This window comes from Ambystoma mexicanum, chromosome 7p, assembly GCF_040938575.1.
Source record: "Ambystoma mexicanum isolate Mex_15411 chromosome 7p, UKY_AmexF1_1, whole genome shotgun sequence".
NCBI lineage: Eukaryota > Metazoa > Chordata > Amphibia > Caudata > Ambystomatidae > Ambystoma > Ambystoma mexicanum.
This window is the reverse complement of record NC_090939.1, coordinates 745,665,886-745,682,140: the sequence shown is the minus strand read 5'-3', so window position 1 is coordinate 745,682,140 and position 16,255 is coordinate 745,665,886. Positions and strand designations below refer to the sequence as shown.

Genomic DNA, 16,255 nt, shown 5'->3' with positions numbered 1-16,255 from the left:
GCGGGAAGGCACCTGCCCGCAGAGTTGTAGTGTGCCAGTCTGGTACAACGGTGCCAGTAAGCTTACCGGCACCGTTGTTACCGGACCGGCACACTCGTAAGGAGGCCCTATACCCCAGTTGGCCTACTTAGATCCTTGAAAGCAGTGGGTGAACATTTTAAGGCCCTTGACTTGAATATAAATGTTCCCAAGTCTAAGGTCCTGGTCTTGAATTAGCTTAAGGGGATGTCTGGTAAGCATGAATTTGATTGGCAGATTAACGAATGAAAATTGGATGCGGTGGAAATGTTTAGATATCTGGGGGTGAGACTTAAATCCAAGTTGTCAGCTGATTTGGGCAAGCGGGCTCTTAAAACCGTCGCTATCTCGCCCGCCTCCCAGCTACGGGTGGTTGATAACAAGTATGGCGGTTCTCTTTACTTCTGAGGCCTTGAAGATGTATAGTCAGATGATTGTGCCTAGGTTAAGAAGAAGATATCGACTGGTTGAAGGTGGAATCCCTTATTTAGAAGTGTGTGTTGTCTCTCCCAGTGTGGACCCTGTTCCCAGGCATTCAATATATTTTGGGCCTTGTATCCTTGCAGGCACGGGTCAGCTGGCGTAGAGCGTAGTTACTGATATGTATTATACTCCTGCTGGAAAATACTCTTCTTGTGCAACTGAACGCTATTTGGAAGCATGGTGGCTGTAGGCCTTTTAATGAGTGGGTGATTCTCTCCTTAAACGTATTGGAAACAAATTCCCTCACTATACAGGACTTAGAATGGTTTCCCGGTGACCAATTGATTATGGACATAAAGTCGTACAATGTTCCTCAGACGTTTGTTATTAGACACTGTTCCAAGAGACTTCTTGCTGCTAGTGAAGTTAAACTTGTTTAAAACTAGGGATGTTATAGGTGCACTGAACAGAACTCCAAAGGAAGATCATCTATGCAGTTTCTGTAAGATGTATAGGGAAACCTTACAACATTTAATGAGTGAATGCACTGCACTTTGCAATTTTTGTATAATTGCCTTTGAGAGATATTTTAATAAAACACATTTTTTGTCCTTGGTATTGGTGTGGTGGTATGTACTTATAGACCCAAGTGATCAATTGGTGAGTGCGGTGATGAATTAGTTGAAAATCATTTCCTAGGATGATTAGTCTATTAGTTTGTTTTTAAATGGTAGTATTGTAGGGTATGAGTTAGGTGGTTTTAGGACTGCTGATTATGACTTGGGAACCTTTATATTTCTTATTCTTTATTCCAGAGCAAGTCTATGCCCCACTGGCTTCCTGTAAGTCAGCTCTCTTTCTGTTACTCTGTTTCTAAAGATGGACATTCTAATGGAAGAGGCATGTCATTACCATTCTACGTAAAGTGTTCTACACTCTAGTTCTCCAGGTACCAGATGTTACATAGTGAAGAATGTTACACAAGTATCTAGTGCGCATACTCTCCTTGTAAGGGCCGGTAGTAGGTAGTCTTCACTGATTAGACAGACTACCCACAACTCTTTTCGTTCCTTGAGCTGCTGGGCCACGGAGGTCACAATTACTGCTACAGGATTAGGTTCAGCAAACACAGCTATACCGTTCTTGGCTCTATGAACGTCCTCCATGGTCCTTCTGCTGGTGTTCTGGTTGGATGAGGGCTGCCTGAACACCATACACCGTCATTGCTGTACTGCATCTTTGACAGCTCCTTTGCCCGTCAACCAAAGGCTTGGCTTTGTGGCATTGAAAAACACCACCCAACACTCTGACAACTACCTATAACAACATGCTAAAACAGTCTATTATGATCAACCCATGCTACCCCACTACCAGAAATCTTAGACTATGCGCTAGGCTCCCAAAGATATATATGAACCACCCACCCGTTCCCTAATACAATCCAACACAAGAACCATTAAACTCCCTACACCCACCGCAATATCCACCAAGATTCCCAACAACGCTCGCATGAACAATCCTCACACAACTCCCCCTAACCACACCCCTATCTATCCTATCCCCACAGCAATAGCCCCTAAATCCATCACACCACATATCAGATGCGCCCTCATAAATTCCCGGTCAATAGTAGCCCATGCCACTGAGATAGCAGGCCTCATTCACTCAGAAAAACTGGACTTCCTGGCCATAACGGAATCTTGGCCACAGGCCCCGCCCTCACTCTAGCTGTCCCAGATGACTTCACTATCCTTAGAGCCAATAGAACGGAATCCCGAGGCAGAGTCCACACCATCATTGCTAAAATTGACTTTCACTTAAGACTCACCCCAACTGATAAACTTGACTCCTGTGAATCACTCACAGCCAAAATGCCCATCACCAACGCCCAAACCCTCACCCATCCACCTGCTCTACAGACCCCCCGGTCCCTAGGATCATTTGAAGAAGACCTCACAACTATCCTTGCCGATAAGCTAAAAGACACAACCCAGAGCATCCTCCTAGGCGACCTCAACCTTGGGTTCAAAAACTCTAAAGACCAACATGCCACACTCACAGCCGACACCCTGGCTGTACTAGGGTTCAATCAAAAAATAACCCTTCCAACACACAATAAAGGTAGGACCCTTGACTCGGTGGCAGACCATAACTGCTCTGCTTCTATTGATGCCATCTCCCCCCAGCCATGGTCAGACCATCATCTTTTCACCTTCTCCCTCGATGCCCTTACACCGACCTCCCCTAACAACCCACTAGCCCCCTCTATACCCACCAGAAATAAAAAGAATCCCCACTCTGAACTCCCTCGCTGACCCAACTGACCCCTTCACCCTAGTTGACGAATATAATAAAATAATGACCTCAGCACTTGACTCCATCGCACCACTGAAACTTAGGAAAAGTAAACCTAAAAGACACCTGAACACATGGTTCTCACCACACCTTAAATCACTTCGACTTGAAAAACGTTAAGAGTGAACAAACATGGAAACAATCACATACAGAGACCAACAAAACCAACCTCATCAAAGCTTCCACCCTCTACAAGAAAGAAATAATTTTGGCCAAACAAAATTCGCACAACCAGAGAATAGCCCAATCCAACTCCAATATAAAAGAACTGTTTACCATCCTTAAAGAATTGGAAACACCTATCCCAATCCTTGATACCTGCGTAATAGACAAACCCTGGTGCACCAGCGTACAAAATGCTCTCTCAAAGTGGCCACCCTACAAGCCAAGATAGCTAACAAAAAAGAAAATCTTCCCACCACCAACACCAATCCCACCCCCTCTACACCTCAGCCCACTCCCAAACCTTCCCACCGCTTCAGCTTCTCCAAAGTTACCACCCTGGAGGTCGAAAAAGTAATTCTCATCCTGAAACCAGCCAACTTCCAGGGTGACCCTTGCCCCTAGCAAATTATAAAAGACGCAGCCAGAGATATTTCACCTTTCATCACCAAACTTATTAACTCCTCCTTCTCCAACAGCATCATCCCCAACAAGCTTAAAGAGTCTTGGGTTCTCCCATTACTCAAAAAACAATCCCTAGATCCCTCCATACCGACTAACTACAGACCCATCACCACCTTCCCATTCCTATTCAAAATTCTAGACAAGGTAGCCTACCTTCAAATACAGCAACACCTGGAACAAAACCACCTCCTGGGAGTCCGCTAGTCTGGCTTCAGACCCCAACATGGAATGGAGACAGCCCTCATTGATCTTAAGGCACAAATTGATACTCTCAAAGACAAAGGCAAAACCGCCTTACTACTTCTCCTTGACATATCAGCAGTGTTTGATCTGGTAGATCATACCATACTCTGCACCCACCTAAACTCTGCAGCCCACTTTTCGCAGGAAGCGATAGGCTGGATACAATCGTCCCTCAGCAATAGGACAATGCGCGTCTTTTCCACATCCGCATCGGCTGACCCCATGTCCATCACCTGTGGTGTGCCTCAGGGATCCTGTGTCTCCCCCACTCTGTACAACATTTTCACGAAGCCCCTTTTCGATGATCTTGATGGTCTGGGTATCAGCTACACTAACTATGGGGATGATAGCCAGATCCTCATACCACTGACGGTAATTATGAAAAGGATTTGGCCTTGGTGAACAGGGTGTACCTCATCATTCAGGCATGGGTGGCCTTGCATGGTCTATGCCTGAATGATGACAAGACTGAGCTCATCATCCTTGGAACATCCCCCAATATCAACAAACTAGGTCACTGCTACTCAAGCTTCACTATTGACGGAAACCTCATCAAGGTAGCCAAGGAAGTAAAAACGCTATGTTTTTACTTAGATTCTACTTTCTCCTTAAAAAAACAGGTCAGCTCCATGGCCTCTTTTACAGCCTACACATGTAAACTAATGCGAGCAGCCAAACCCTTCCTCTCCTCTAACAGCTGCACTACCCTTACCAGAGCCCTTATTCTCTCAAATTTAGATTACTGTAATGCCCTTTACATAGGAACCAACAAATACATCACAAACAAAATCCAGATCTTACAAAATAACGCTCTCAGAGCTGCATTGACTTTTCCCAAAAAAGAGCATATCTCTGACTTAAGGAAAGCTCACAACTGGCTATTGACCAAATACAAAATTGCGCTAAAAGTAGCATCACTCACACATAAATGCCTCAATAACACCGCTCTGCATTACCTCATTGACCGATTCACAAGATACTCCCTCAACCGCCCCACCAGAACAGCCAACTCCAACACCCTTACAGCGCCCAGATACAAACGCTCCAAAACTGGAGGTACCAGCTTTCAGGTGAAAGCCGCACAACACTGGAACTCCCTCCCCCCTACCTAAAGAGCTACCCAAACATACCTACACTTCAGGCACAATTACATCCTTTGGATCAAGGAAAACAACCTCTAACAAACTCTCATCTATAATGACGAGTTTTATTCTACTCTAGTACATATGGATAAACTAACTTTTGATGAAACTCGGCACATAGATACTATATCTCGTATCCTCTGTACATATGCCCTGCATTTTCTGTATATATGTCTCTCTGTATTTACATGTATATTTTCTATTGTATATTACTGTACAGCAATGTAACCAAGCTGAAAATGTGATTACTGCCTTCTGCGCCCTGATACCCCCAGGTCTGGCGCGCATTACAAATATTAAAACAAACAAACATTGAGACCTAGGAAATGATTAGATGCAAGCTAAACACAGGTGCGAGTTGCACTGAACCTACCTAAACCTTTACTGTTTCTTTTCACAATAACCTCAAGCATTTTTGCCTCTGTTCATAAACCCTATCCAAAAAAGACATCCTGACTTCTGAAATAGTTTTCCTAAACAGGTTGTTACTTTTTTAAGAAGCGACTCACCTATAACATACTGGATTTCCATTTCAGGTATAGCCTATGTAAAGAGAATACTTTGAGACTTATACTGTGTTGACATTCCCTTACTGAGTGCTATTGCATGTTAAACAGAACCTTTTTATTACCTTGCTCTCCTCTTCAGAGCATGACCTTAACTGTTCTGTCACATTTACTGCTGGGGAGATTAGCATTTATAGAGAAGCTCTGTGGCCTAGATGTGATTTGATATTCCTGAGCCCCTCGACTGAAAACGTTTACAAAAGCTCAGTTGCATTTGCAGGCCATCCAAGACCAACCCTGGACCAGCTCAGGGCCTTGCTCCTTGACTCAGGGGGATAAACTGAGTTCTCTCAAGATTTCTCGATCTACGAGACTGTTAGGAGCCAGGAATGAGACACAGGCACAGTGGAGACATGTTTGTGGCTATAAACCTTTATTGAAATGAAAAAAAGGGGTTGGAAAATACCTTGCTATCCTTAGTATAGTAGGAATTCCCCTATCTCAACCAAAAGCTAAGGAGTCCATCAATGTCAGGATGTCCACATAAGTCCTGTGTCCATAATCCTGTTCTGGCCCTCAACTCTAAAATAACTCTAAGGTGTAAAGGGTAATGTGTTTTGCATTCTTAAAGTGTTCAAAATAACTATCAAAGTTCAATACAAAGAGTACAACATTCAACAAAAAGGTTTCCTTGCGGACATAGTTCTAGGAAAAGCCTCCTTCTCTAGTCTCTTTGTCTTAAACAACCAGTTCCAAAAAAAGAAGAACCACATTTCCAAGAGGATCTCTGTCTCCAACATCTGTTCCTTTCCCTTGCAGTTCCAAAGACAACTTTTTCCCCAAGGACCTTTCCTTTAAGTACTTTGTTCAAAATTCACAATGTTATTCCCTTTCTCTAAATTCCTTTCTCAATATTTCTCGGTTCATATGCATTGCTTTCCTTTAAACAGTTCACACAAAATTTCATACACAAATCTCTTCCCCACTCTTTTGCAGGACTTTACATATGAAGCACTTAATTTTCCTTCACAAATACCTTCTCCTTCAGATAGGATTTTATTTTTCCATTTACCATTTGTTTGACAAATACTTTAATCTGTTTAAAGGCTTCCTATTTGCTTTCTTTTTGTGTTTTCATGTAACAGTATAATGTATTATACCATCCGATTTTCCTTTTATCTATATGGCTTGGGAGCCTTTGATGAAAGTTTAGGTTTGATAATAGATGAATTGAGTTGCTATGATTTGTAATTGCTCTGTGTCTTATTTATGGTATTTTATGTTTGTTATGTTTCTTCTAACTTGTCTTTTAAAGCTATGTATGTGTGTAAAGTTTTTCTTGTTGAAACTATATCACACAATAAATAAAGTTCATTTCAATAGTCAGAATCTGCTTCAAAAAGTAATACACAAAGGTTTCTCCCAATAGCCAAATTCTGTTTCCAACACAAAGTTTCTTCCCTTTGGGAAGACTTTACTTGTCTTTGCGATTGTATTATAATCAAACAAAGTTCATTATTCTTCCAATTAATATTTCAATAGGATTTCTTTCTCTCGAGAATGACAATTAATACACACTACTTCTTTATGCACTACAATGTTTTTGTCAGGATGGTTTTACCACAGTTCATCCAACATTAATTGCGTTGCCACTTTCTTTCCACCACAACCTTTCACCACAATGGAGTACTTCAATGTCCTCTTCCTGGTTATATAACCTGCCAGGACTACCATTAACAATCCCTTTCCTGGTGTACTCTCCTGCAAGGATCAATCGCCTAACACTACTACAAGTACTCGCTGGTGTGGGTTACTTCAAAACATCAGTCAAGTCTTTGGACTTTCAACAACAATACGATTTGTAACTTATTTCATAAGGATGCAACACCCATTGACACTGTTTGTTCCACTGTTTAATTGGCCACATATACTCCAAGTTATATTTCTCTCCCCCTTTCCACTCTTCACAAAGCAGGCAACTTCCCTGCCATCTTTGAGTTTTCATTATCGTAACTGGGAAATGTTGATCATGGGCATCATTACGAGTACGGCGGTAGGGGGTAAACGGCACCGGCAAGGATGCTGGTGCCGTTAACCCACTACCGCTGCATTCCGAGGTCCCCTAGCGGGCCCCACTAGGGCCGGCTGGTTTTACCAGCCGCCCTTAGCGGGACCCGCTAAGGGACCAGGGAGCTAATAACTGGCTTGCTATTTGCGGGCCCGTTATTAGCTCCCTCCCCATTCCCATTGAGCCCTATGGGGGCTCGAATGAGAATGGGGAATGATTTTCAGAATGGGGACTTACCGGGTCCTCCAAGGTTGGAATGACCCAATAAGTCCCCATTCCAACTACCCGGCCCCGGGTTTGGAGGCAGCCATGGTGCTAATAGCACCATGGCTGCCTCCAAACTCGTAATGAGGCCCAATGTCTTTTATTCAAGTTTCTCTCTTCAAGAAAGTGGTTTCCCCCTCCGTTCTTCCAATTACCCTTCTTTACTTTGGCAATGCTGGTTACAGTTCTGATTTGATATTGCCTTTGCTTTGCCAATGGTGGTTATACTGGAGTTTTAATATTGCTGCCTCTGTTCTTGGGCAATTGTAGTCGCAGTCTTTCTCAAATATTGTTCTTCTTCTATTTGGGTAGTGATAGTCAAACACTTTTTCATTTTGTTTCCCTTTTGAATACTGTTTAGACCAAAAACACTTATTTTCATTAATTTGGTATTCAAAAGAAAGGTTTACAACGAAGCGCCGCTGGGTCATCTGTCAGATGATAACTCACTGCATTTTTCCTGCACGTCCGTGTGTCTCACTTCCGCTGCCGCTTCTGCTTTGTGGTTTAGGAGTTTCTAAGAGCTCCATTTGTGTTCCTGTGACTCGCACCTTCCTGAGCAGGAGTCCTCGTTAGTCGTCTCGTTTTGCGGTGCTCGCCAGCCACCGGAGGCAGACACAAAGTACGAAGAGCGCTTCTCTCCCACGGGGTAACCTGCAACAGCAGCACTTTCAGCTGCGTGACCTCTGCAACTTGGGTTTCTCTGGCTCACGACTATCGAAAGCACCATTACCCGCCAAAAGCACAGTGGTAGTCCCAACGTCTTCATTTTGCCCCTGCTACTGCAAACAACTTCTTCTGCTACTACGACTGCCACTCCCCCACATCTGCACCTGAAGGGGATTTAAATAATCAAAATTCCCACTCAGGTGTAGATTGTTCCGAACTCTCGACTGCATATTGCAGTTCCGTGCCTATGAGCTCATCTTCTTTGTCCCATCACTTATGGTATCATGGGACTGAAGTCCCCAACATTCTGATTCTTCATTTCATCATATATTTCGGTTTTGCATTATGTTGTTAAGACTACAGGGTCACGGGGCAAGCTGTTTAGAGGATTCTCCCAATCCTCCTCGTCTGAGTCCCTTTCCATGTTATCCTCCTGCAGAACACCACCAGGTGTCAGGATCAGGAACTGTCTGCCTTTCCCTGGCCACATAAGGGTCCCAGGCCAAGGTCGGTGGGATGATCACTTGTGATTAATCACAATCCTAACATGGAATTAGTAATATTATTACGAATAGCTCACGAGATTATATAATACAATGTAGAAACCACCTAAGGATGTCTGTCATGTGCAAGAAAGATATTTCGAACTAATGAACTCAGTGTTTTTCCGCCACGTTGGAAATACTTATCTCAATTCATATTGTTCATGTCTAATATCAATTTTCAGACCCAGCGTACATTCATTTCATTACTTACAACATAAATGACACCAGTTTATTATCATACAAAAGACATCTATAAGAACCATTGAGAGCCAATAAACGTGTTGATACTATGTACGTACAACGACATAGATACATCAATGCGATTTACCCTGTTCACACATGACGATACTATGTATATTACATGTGACAACACCATGGGCCTCATTCCGAGTACGGCGCTAACCAATGGCGCTATTAACGCCTTGTTTGACGCCGTACCCGGACCGGCAGCGCCTTGGTGGATGGCGGAATTACCGCCCCATTCCAAGGTTGGCGGGGCGGTAATTCCCCAATCCCCATTTACCCTTCCCCATTCCCATTCCTGCCCCATAGGGCATAATGGGAGTGGGGAAGGCGTTAATTACGCCACCGTAAATTACGGTGGCGTAATTAACATCAAGGTCCCTTAGCGCCATGGTTTTTAACACCTGCTAAAAGCAGGTGTTAAAACCTCCATGGCGCAAAGGGAACTCGGAGTATGGCGGTAAGGGATTACCGCCACCGCTCTCGTTAGCGGTGGCCGCTATCCCTTACCGCCATACTCGGAATGAGGCCCCATGTCTTGTTGCGATTGTTACAAATTCGGTAACAAGATGGCTTAGGCCAAAACACGTGCATGTAACGCTGCTTTGGTTGAAAGAAATTGAGACCCAGTAACTGATTTAGATAAAGGTGGGGAAAAGTGGGATTTCTTTCTCTTAACGATACATGGTATAATTACCACTGGCTTATGTGAACTGATTAGAATTTATGGATTTATTAACAGGGACGCCTCTCAAATCCTTTAATAGAAATGTGGACAAATAATGAAATTGCAAACTCGCTGATTAGATAAAAGGCTTGGTATAATGATCAGGTAAATTACAATTAAGATATAAAAATCACAAATCAGATTTGATAGTGAAACCTTTTAAGATTTAGTAATGAACTGTCATCAGTTACATATAAAAATCCAAAGTGTCAACAAGCCATACATCAATTGAATTTGTGCAAGATGTAGATCGGTAAGAAGACCAAACGTATATTTTGGTTTCATGTTTAATTTTCATGTTTAATTTTATAGGAATATAACTGAATAATTACTGATTCCATGTTTTTTTCTTCTCCTCCCTCCTTTTTTTGTAAATATTTCACTTTATCTCTTTGAGTTGTATGCAATTTAGATACACTTAGAATGAACAAGCCTGTATAGGGTGATAACTTTCACGTGCACCAATGGTTTGTGTTGGCAAATTGTAAATTCACAGGATGACAAACCAACTGGAGAAAAGTTTATCAGATAGTTTAACACATAAATATTGCACATAATTCAAATAAATATTGTTGTGATCAGTTATTTATGACTCAGAGCAGTACAGCCTGATGAATTGGTCATAGAATTAAGCAAAATCTTCTTTTACGGTTGGTTGCATAATAGGTAAAATTGGGATTCATATGCTTCAGGTATACATGTGCCTTCATCATACAATTAAGTTTAGTGAGTTGGCCGACAAGTTTTTCATTCAATTAATTTACACTGAATAATCTTTAACATATGGCTCTATAGAGTACAACATTAAGAGATTCTAAAAGCCACTTTCAAATACTCAGTACCCTGAGTAAGTAAAAAGAAAGATTCCATGAAAAATCATGAATCATTTCCTATTACAGAATGTATAACTACTTGAACTTTATATATATGTGTTCTCCCACTTGCAGGAAAAAGAAAATTATCCTAGATCAAACTAATATTGAAACATAAATGACGAAAAACAGAAAAATGATATGGATCATAGAGTTAACATGTGAAATCTAATCAGCATAGCACCTAAGGATGAACTGGGTGTCATTGTATTAAAGAATTTCAGTTAAGATATACGACTTTCTTTGGAATCAATTGACATATATTTCAGGATTGAGTCAACAGACTAAAGAAAGTTAAGAAAATACAAACAAATTAAGTACCCATGCAATATACAAAATGCAAGTTAATCTGATCTGATTATACTGTACCAATACAAATGGGCGTTATACCACATTATCGCCTATCTTGCAACAAAGGCTTAAGTAATCTATTCAGATTTACTATAACAAAAGCAGTTAACTAGATTGGAACTAAGAACATGGGCTCAGTACCAAGTGTATATGATATGCATATTAATCTTACCAGATGTTGCTCTATAATAACAAGCATATGTTAAATACCTTGACTAGATTAACTGTGTGTTTTTTATTTGCTAGGAATAGCTTATTAAAATAATTTCCAGTATTGCTTCTTAATTTTTTTCTCTTCCGTTTCTTCCTTTTGTCCCATTTTTCTTTGTTTATTATTGATTTTTGTCCATTTTCTTCATGTATAGAAAATTAAAAGTTGGCTCACAGAACCCATAAACAAGGGTATGAGATGAAATACAAATGATTACAGGCCCTGAGGTCCTCGAAAAGCTCCTTTATTCACTGAAAGACTTTTTGTCCCAATGTTTAGTATTATATGACAGTAAACAAGGTTTTGCTGATAACGCAAGTTGATGTATTTCATTTCTTTGTTTAATTGAATCAAGATAATATGTTGTACAAGGTCATGTTTTTGATCTCACAATGATCACAGATTTGACTTTAAACCTTTGCGCGGTATGTCACAAATAAACTGTGTGCATCATTTTAAAATATACATACTGGTCTTTTCACCATTTTAGGGAAGGCACAGTTTCCAAATGTTCAATTGAATGCCACATTTTATTAACAATTGCCCGAAAAAGTTGCATCTTGAAAGTGGTATAGCAGTCACTGACGTTGCAGCCTGCCACCTGTTTTGCTCCTTTGATAGGATGATGAACATTTGGTACTGAAAAATATATATGAATTTCACAAGCAGTCAGACTGAACTTCCACTTGTGAAAGATTCGTACACATGGACTTTGTAATGTAGTGAACTGTCTGCCTTTGCCAGAGTGATCATAAAAAACTTTATTTTACACTACGGTATTACTTAAAAAAGCACGGAACTCTGCACATGTTATCGGAATGATGATGAAATAGTCTTCTTCATGACACAGCTTTGGAAAATTGTCCAAAAAAGGGTAACAATATTGGTAAAGTATATTTTTACGGCAATACAAATGATTAAGCTTCAGACTACACAGTGGTTATTGAAACAGCTTTAGTTATTTTTAAAAAAGGTTGCATAAAATGATACTGCATTACACAAGAGAAGATTTTCTGAACTTCAGCGTACTCATGGTATTTTACAGGCTAAAGTGCCTGTAAAGAGGTAAATTATAACATCAAGGTGCTAGTATCAAACCCATAGAAATGTTTCCAGAGACGTTGATAGCAATTTCATGTTCCTTTTTATGAATTGTACTTAAGTGTCAGTAACAGTAAGTGCATTTTAAAGTAAAATGCACTGAAGACATGTAAATAACATCGCAGTATAGTTGTAAACCTTGTAAATCAGAGGTTGTCCAGTCTTCAGTGTTTACATGAAACTGGAGCTGAAAGAAACAAAAAACAGAAAAGATTAATAAATGTGCTGGTCTCAATATTTTGAAAAAAACTTTTTAAAACAAACCATAAGCCCACATTGCAAACGTTTTCGTCCTGTATATTAACACATCACACAACAACCACATGCATGATAAAGATTTTCTTTTTTTGTGTGTTCCTATGGTGGCTGTCCATGTTCATCAATAATGGTAAAACCTTGCTTTTGACTGCCGTCTGTAAAGATTTAAGATGCAATACAACTTTGATTTTATTGAAATCGTCTTTTTGTAAATACCACAGGGGCTCTGCCACGAAGAGCCTGACCGCCAGCACATGCTCCATTCATTGCATGATGCAGTTCTAGGCAAGAGAATTCAAGCCTATCCTGTGTTCCCACGCCTAACAACTTATCATATAGTGATTCCGCTTGGATCTCCACATGCCAACAGTAATGACTGCTGCCACGAATGACGTATGATATGACATAGCATTTATAACGCGCCTATACACAAGTGTTTGAAAGAGAGAATGCAACATGGTGACTGCCATTACAATTGATTACAACAGATTACACATGTTTTTTTACAATGAATTCCGACAGATTACAAATACTTTTTTCAGGTGATTGTGGTGAATCTAATCTAGAATTGTGCAGATTTAGTAAAACATTTGGAACATTTCCCCACACCCTGCATCATTTTCCTGCCCAATGAGAATGGGGCTGTTAATTTCATTCCTTCCCAAAAAGAACAGTTTAATGTAACTGCGTTAAAATCCGTGGTCATTAAATTTTGAATAAGAATATGCATGTATTTCTTAACAGCATATGTTAATATCTACTGTTCCCTGTGAAAAGCAACATGAAATATTGACAAACACCCATAGTAGTTGAAATATAACATATATATGTATGCACAAACAAACGTATAATTTGTACACTGCACATAGCTTCCAGTTGCTGCAGCTGACTGTTCTTCTTTTGTTACTTGGTTTTGTGTCTCTTTAACTTGACCTCGTTTTGAGTGTCTTCTCCTGTGCGAGTGCTTTTTCCTAAGGTTATTCTCAAAAGCTATGAAAAACTGTGACCTTCTTAGTCAAGAGTCTGAATGAAAATAATTTTAGAATTGTAGGCAGGGTTCCAAACTACCTCACAGAGGGCAGAGGTCCAATCAAACCTGAGGACTATTTCCACCATCTTGAAATGGGATAACTCCTGACTCCCTGCAATGTTTGGGTTTAGGAAACTCTGATTTTCTTTCTCTTGAAAAACACAAAGCAGCAGTTTTGAATATGAATGAAGAAAATCTCTATTTGCACTGAACCCCAGCTCTAGATTGAGAAGGAACCTTCCTGACTGGTAAACCAACGGGTAACCTGACAACAAAGAAACGCTGATATCCAATCATTAGCGCTCTTGGAACATCATGCAATTTCCTAGCAGCATGTTTCTTTTGGAATTTCCCTCTGTCGTTTCCCCCTCTCTTTTACAGGTGTAACTTGATCCTCTCACTTCTTTAGGCCCAAACCCTGGTGTGCTCAGTTAAATCTCTTGGATTTACCCTTGATTCTAATCTGACTTGAAACTACACCTTTCATGTCTTGCAAAATCCTGTTTTTTCAGGTATCTATTTTTCGTAACATTACATCTTGTATACTTGCCTTGGGATTTCAGGCTGCCTTTGTTCTTTCTCGCCTGGTCAGTGGTAATGCCATTTTTATGTGTCCTTCTGCTACTTCTCTGACCCCTTTGAAAACGATACTGCATTTTGCAGCTCGTGTGATTTCCAGCATCCGCAGGTGTGAACGCATTACTCCTAATCCTATTTTCCTTCATTGGCTTCCTGTCACCTATGTATATTTTTGAAGATATGCTGCATGGTCCAACAGGCAGCGGCTGTAGGTCAATCTTTATATTGTGCAAAATGTTGTCTATTTCTGGGGGCGCAAGATGAACTTGGAGTGCTGGTCTCCTATGCTTTAATATTACTTGATTAAAGCACTCACGTTTTTTCCTCTCTGGGCTGTTAAGCAGCTGCTCCTCGAGCATGGAATGCGCTCCTTCATATGTCTTCTTCCTACCTCGAAGTCTTTTTAGAAGGCCCTTAAGGTAAGCTTATTTTTGCATGCTTATCCATAATCACCTCTCTTTGCTTACTTTATCTGCTCATTTTTAAATGATTTTATTACTTGACCTGGGTGTGTTTTTATCCGATTTATATTTGTTGGTTGTACAGCTCCCTATTGCCCTCGGGCCAATGTTTGAGCCTTAAAAATAAATACATTCACACTTCTAATCAACGTTTCTGCTATCTTAATTGCCAACATTTTGAAAAGAAACATCCTCTTGGGAAGGGCATCAATTTTGATGTATGATAATCTCCCCAGCCACTAAAGGGTTCACTTAGACCACCTCCCCAAGAGGGGCAATTCACCCCAAATAACGCGCTGTGGGAATTTGTCAAATGAAACACAAGTTATATTATATTTTGAACTTGAATCACAAAAGGATGGTTTTGCAATTGATGCAGCCTATCTTTTCTTGCTTTGGTCAAGCGCATCAAGATATTATCCACAAACATATACTGTTCAAAATTCCCTACTTCCTTCTTTTAACCCCTTAATGAAATTACTCATCAGGATGCTTAGTGCCAATGGTTCAATTCCAAAGGCAAACAGGAAGGGACAAAAGAGGAACCCTTGCCGCACTCCCCCACCTTGCAATGCGACCCTGTCTCATCTAACCCCATTGACCACAACTCTCGCTGGGGGATATGAATAGAGGGTCCCAAGCCAGCATTTACACCTTTCTCTGATGCTTACTTGGCTGTGCACCTCTCCCATGAAACGCAGCCTGACTTGGTGAAAAACTATTTATGCGACAAGAAATAGCAGGACTGTGTTACCAAGGAGGCGGTTGAATTCAAAGTTTTTCTTATAATGTCAGCTCCCTATCGACCACAAATGAAGCCTAATTTATGATTATGTATGATCTTCAGAAGGATTAAATCGTGCCTGGGTGCCAAAACTCTCATCAAGATCTTCACATTTGAATTGAACCAGAAAATGGTTCTACGGGACCCACATTTGTAAACCTCTATTGCCACCTTTTGGATAACCAAGATCATAGCCTCACCCTCAAAAGAAGATCCCAGTTCTAGGGGAGGAGACACCGCCCCAACCATAGAAGACCCAGTAAGTGCCCTGGCGGAAGGACAATGGTCTACTAGCTGTCAACATCAAGAAACCCTTATAGCCTTAGGAGGTGATACCCTTGAGGGACAGGAACAACTGTCTGTGCCACCCATGATCGTCAAAAATTGAGTAATGGATAAGATCCAACCGCCTTCTTCCTTTGTGAATTTTGAATGCGTAGCCGAGAATGCATGCTCACATTGAAATCTCTGGGCACAGGATATCACACCTCCTCTAACAGGAGAAGCCCAGCAGGCCTTTCAAGCATTAAACCCCAACGGGCCCACCCCATACGAAAATCTGAAGCAATGATATTCTAGGGGTAGGGCAGGATTGAGAGCACAACTGGATCCAACTACGAGATCTATGATTACGACAAGGGGAAACTCCCCATCAAATCTCACATAGAGCAGAAAGACTGATTGAATAACAGTCTGAACCAAAGAACATATGAGGAGGCCAAGGAAATGCTGGTCTTAGACCAGTCTACAGACTCCCTGGCCCGCGTATCTACGAAAA

General features: G+C 41.0%; 1 protein-coding gene across 1 annotated transcript in view; it reads right to left on the bottom strand.

Annotated features, from left to right (window-relative positions):
- Positions 1-11,583: 11,583 nt before the first annotated feature.
- SEPTIN10 (septin 10) overlaps positions 11,584-16,255 on the bottom strand; it is a 671,502-nt gene continuing 666,830 nt past the window's right edge. The window contains exon 11 of the mRNA XM_069636860.1: positions 11,584-12,552. Within this exon, the coding sequence (XP_069492961.1) occupies positions 12,537-12,552 (16 nt within the window). The 3' untranslated portion in view covers positions 11,584-12,536. The remainder of the gene's footprint in view (positions 12,553-16,255) is intronic.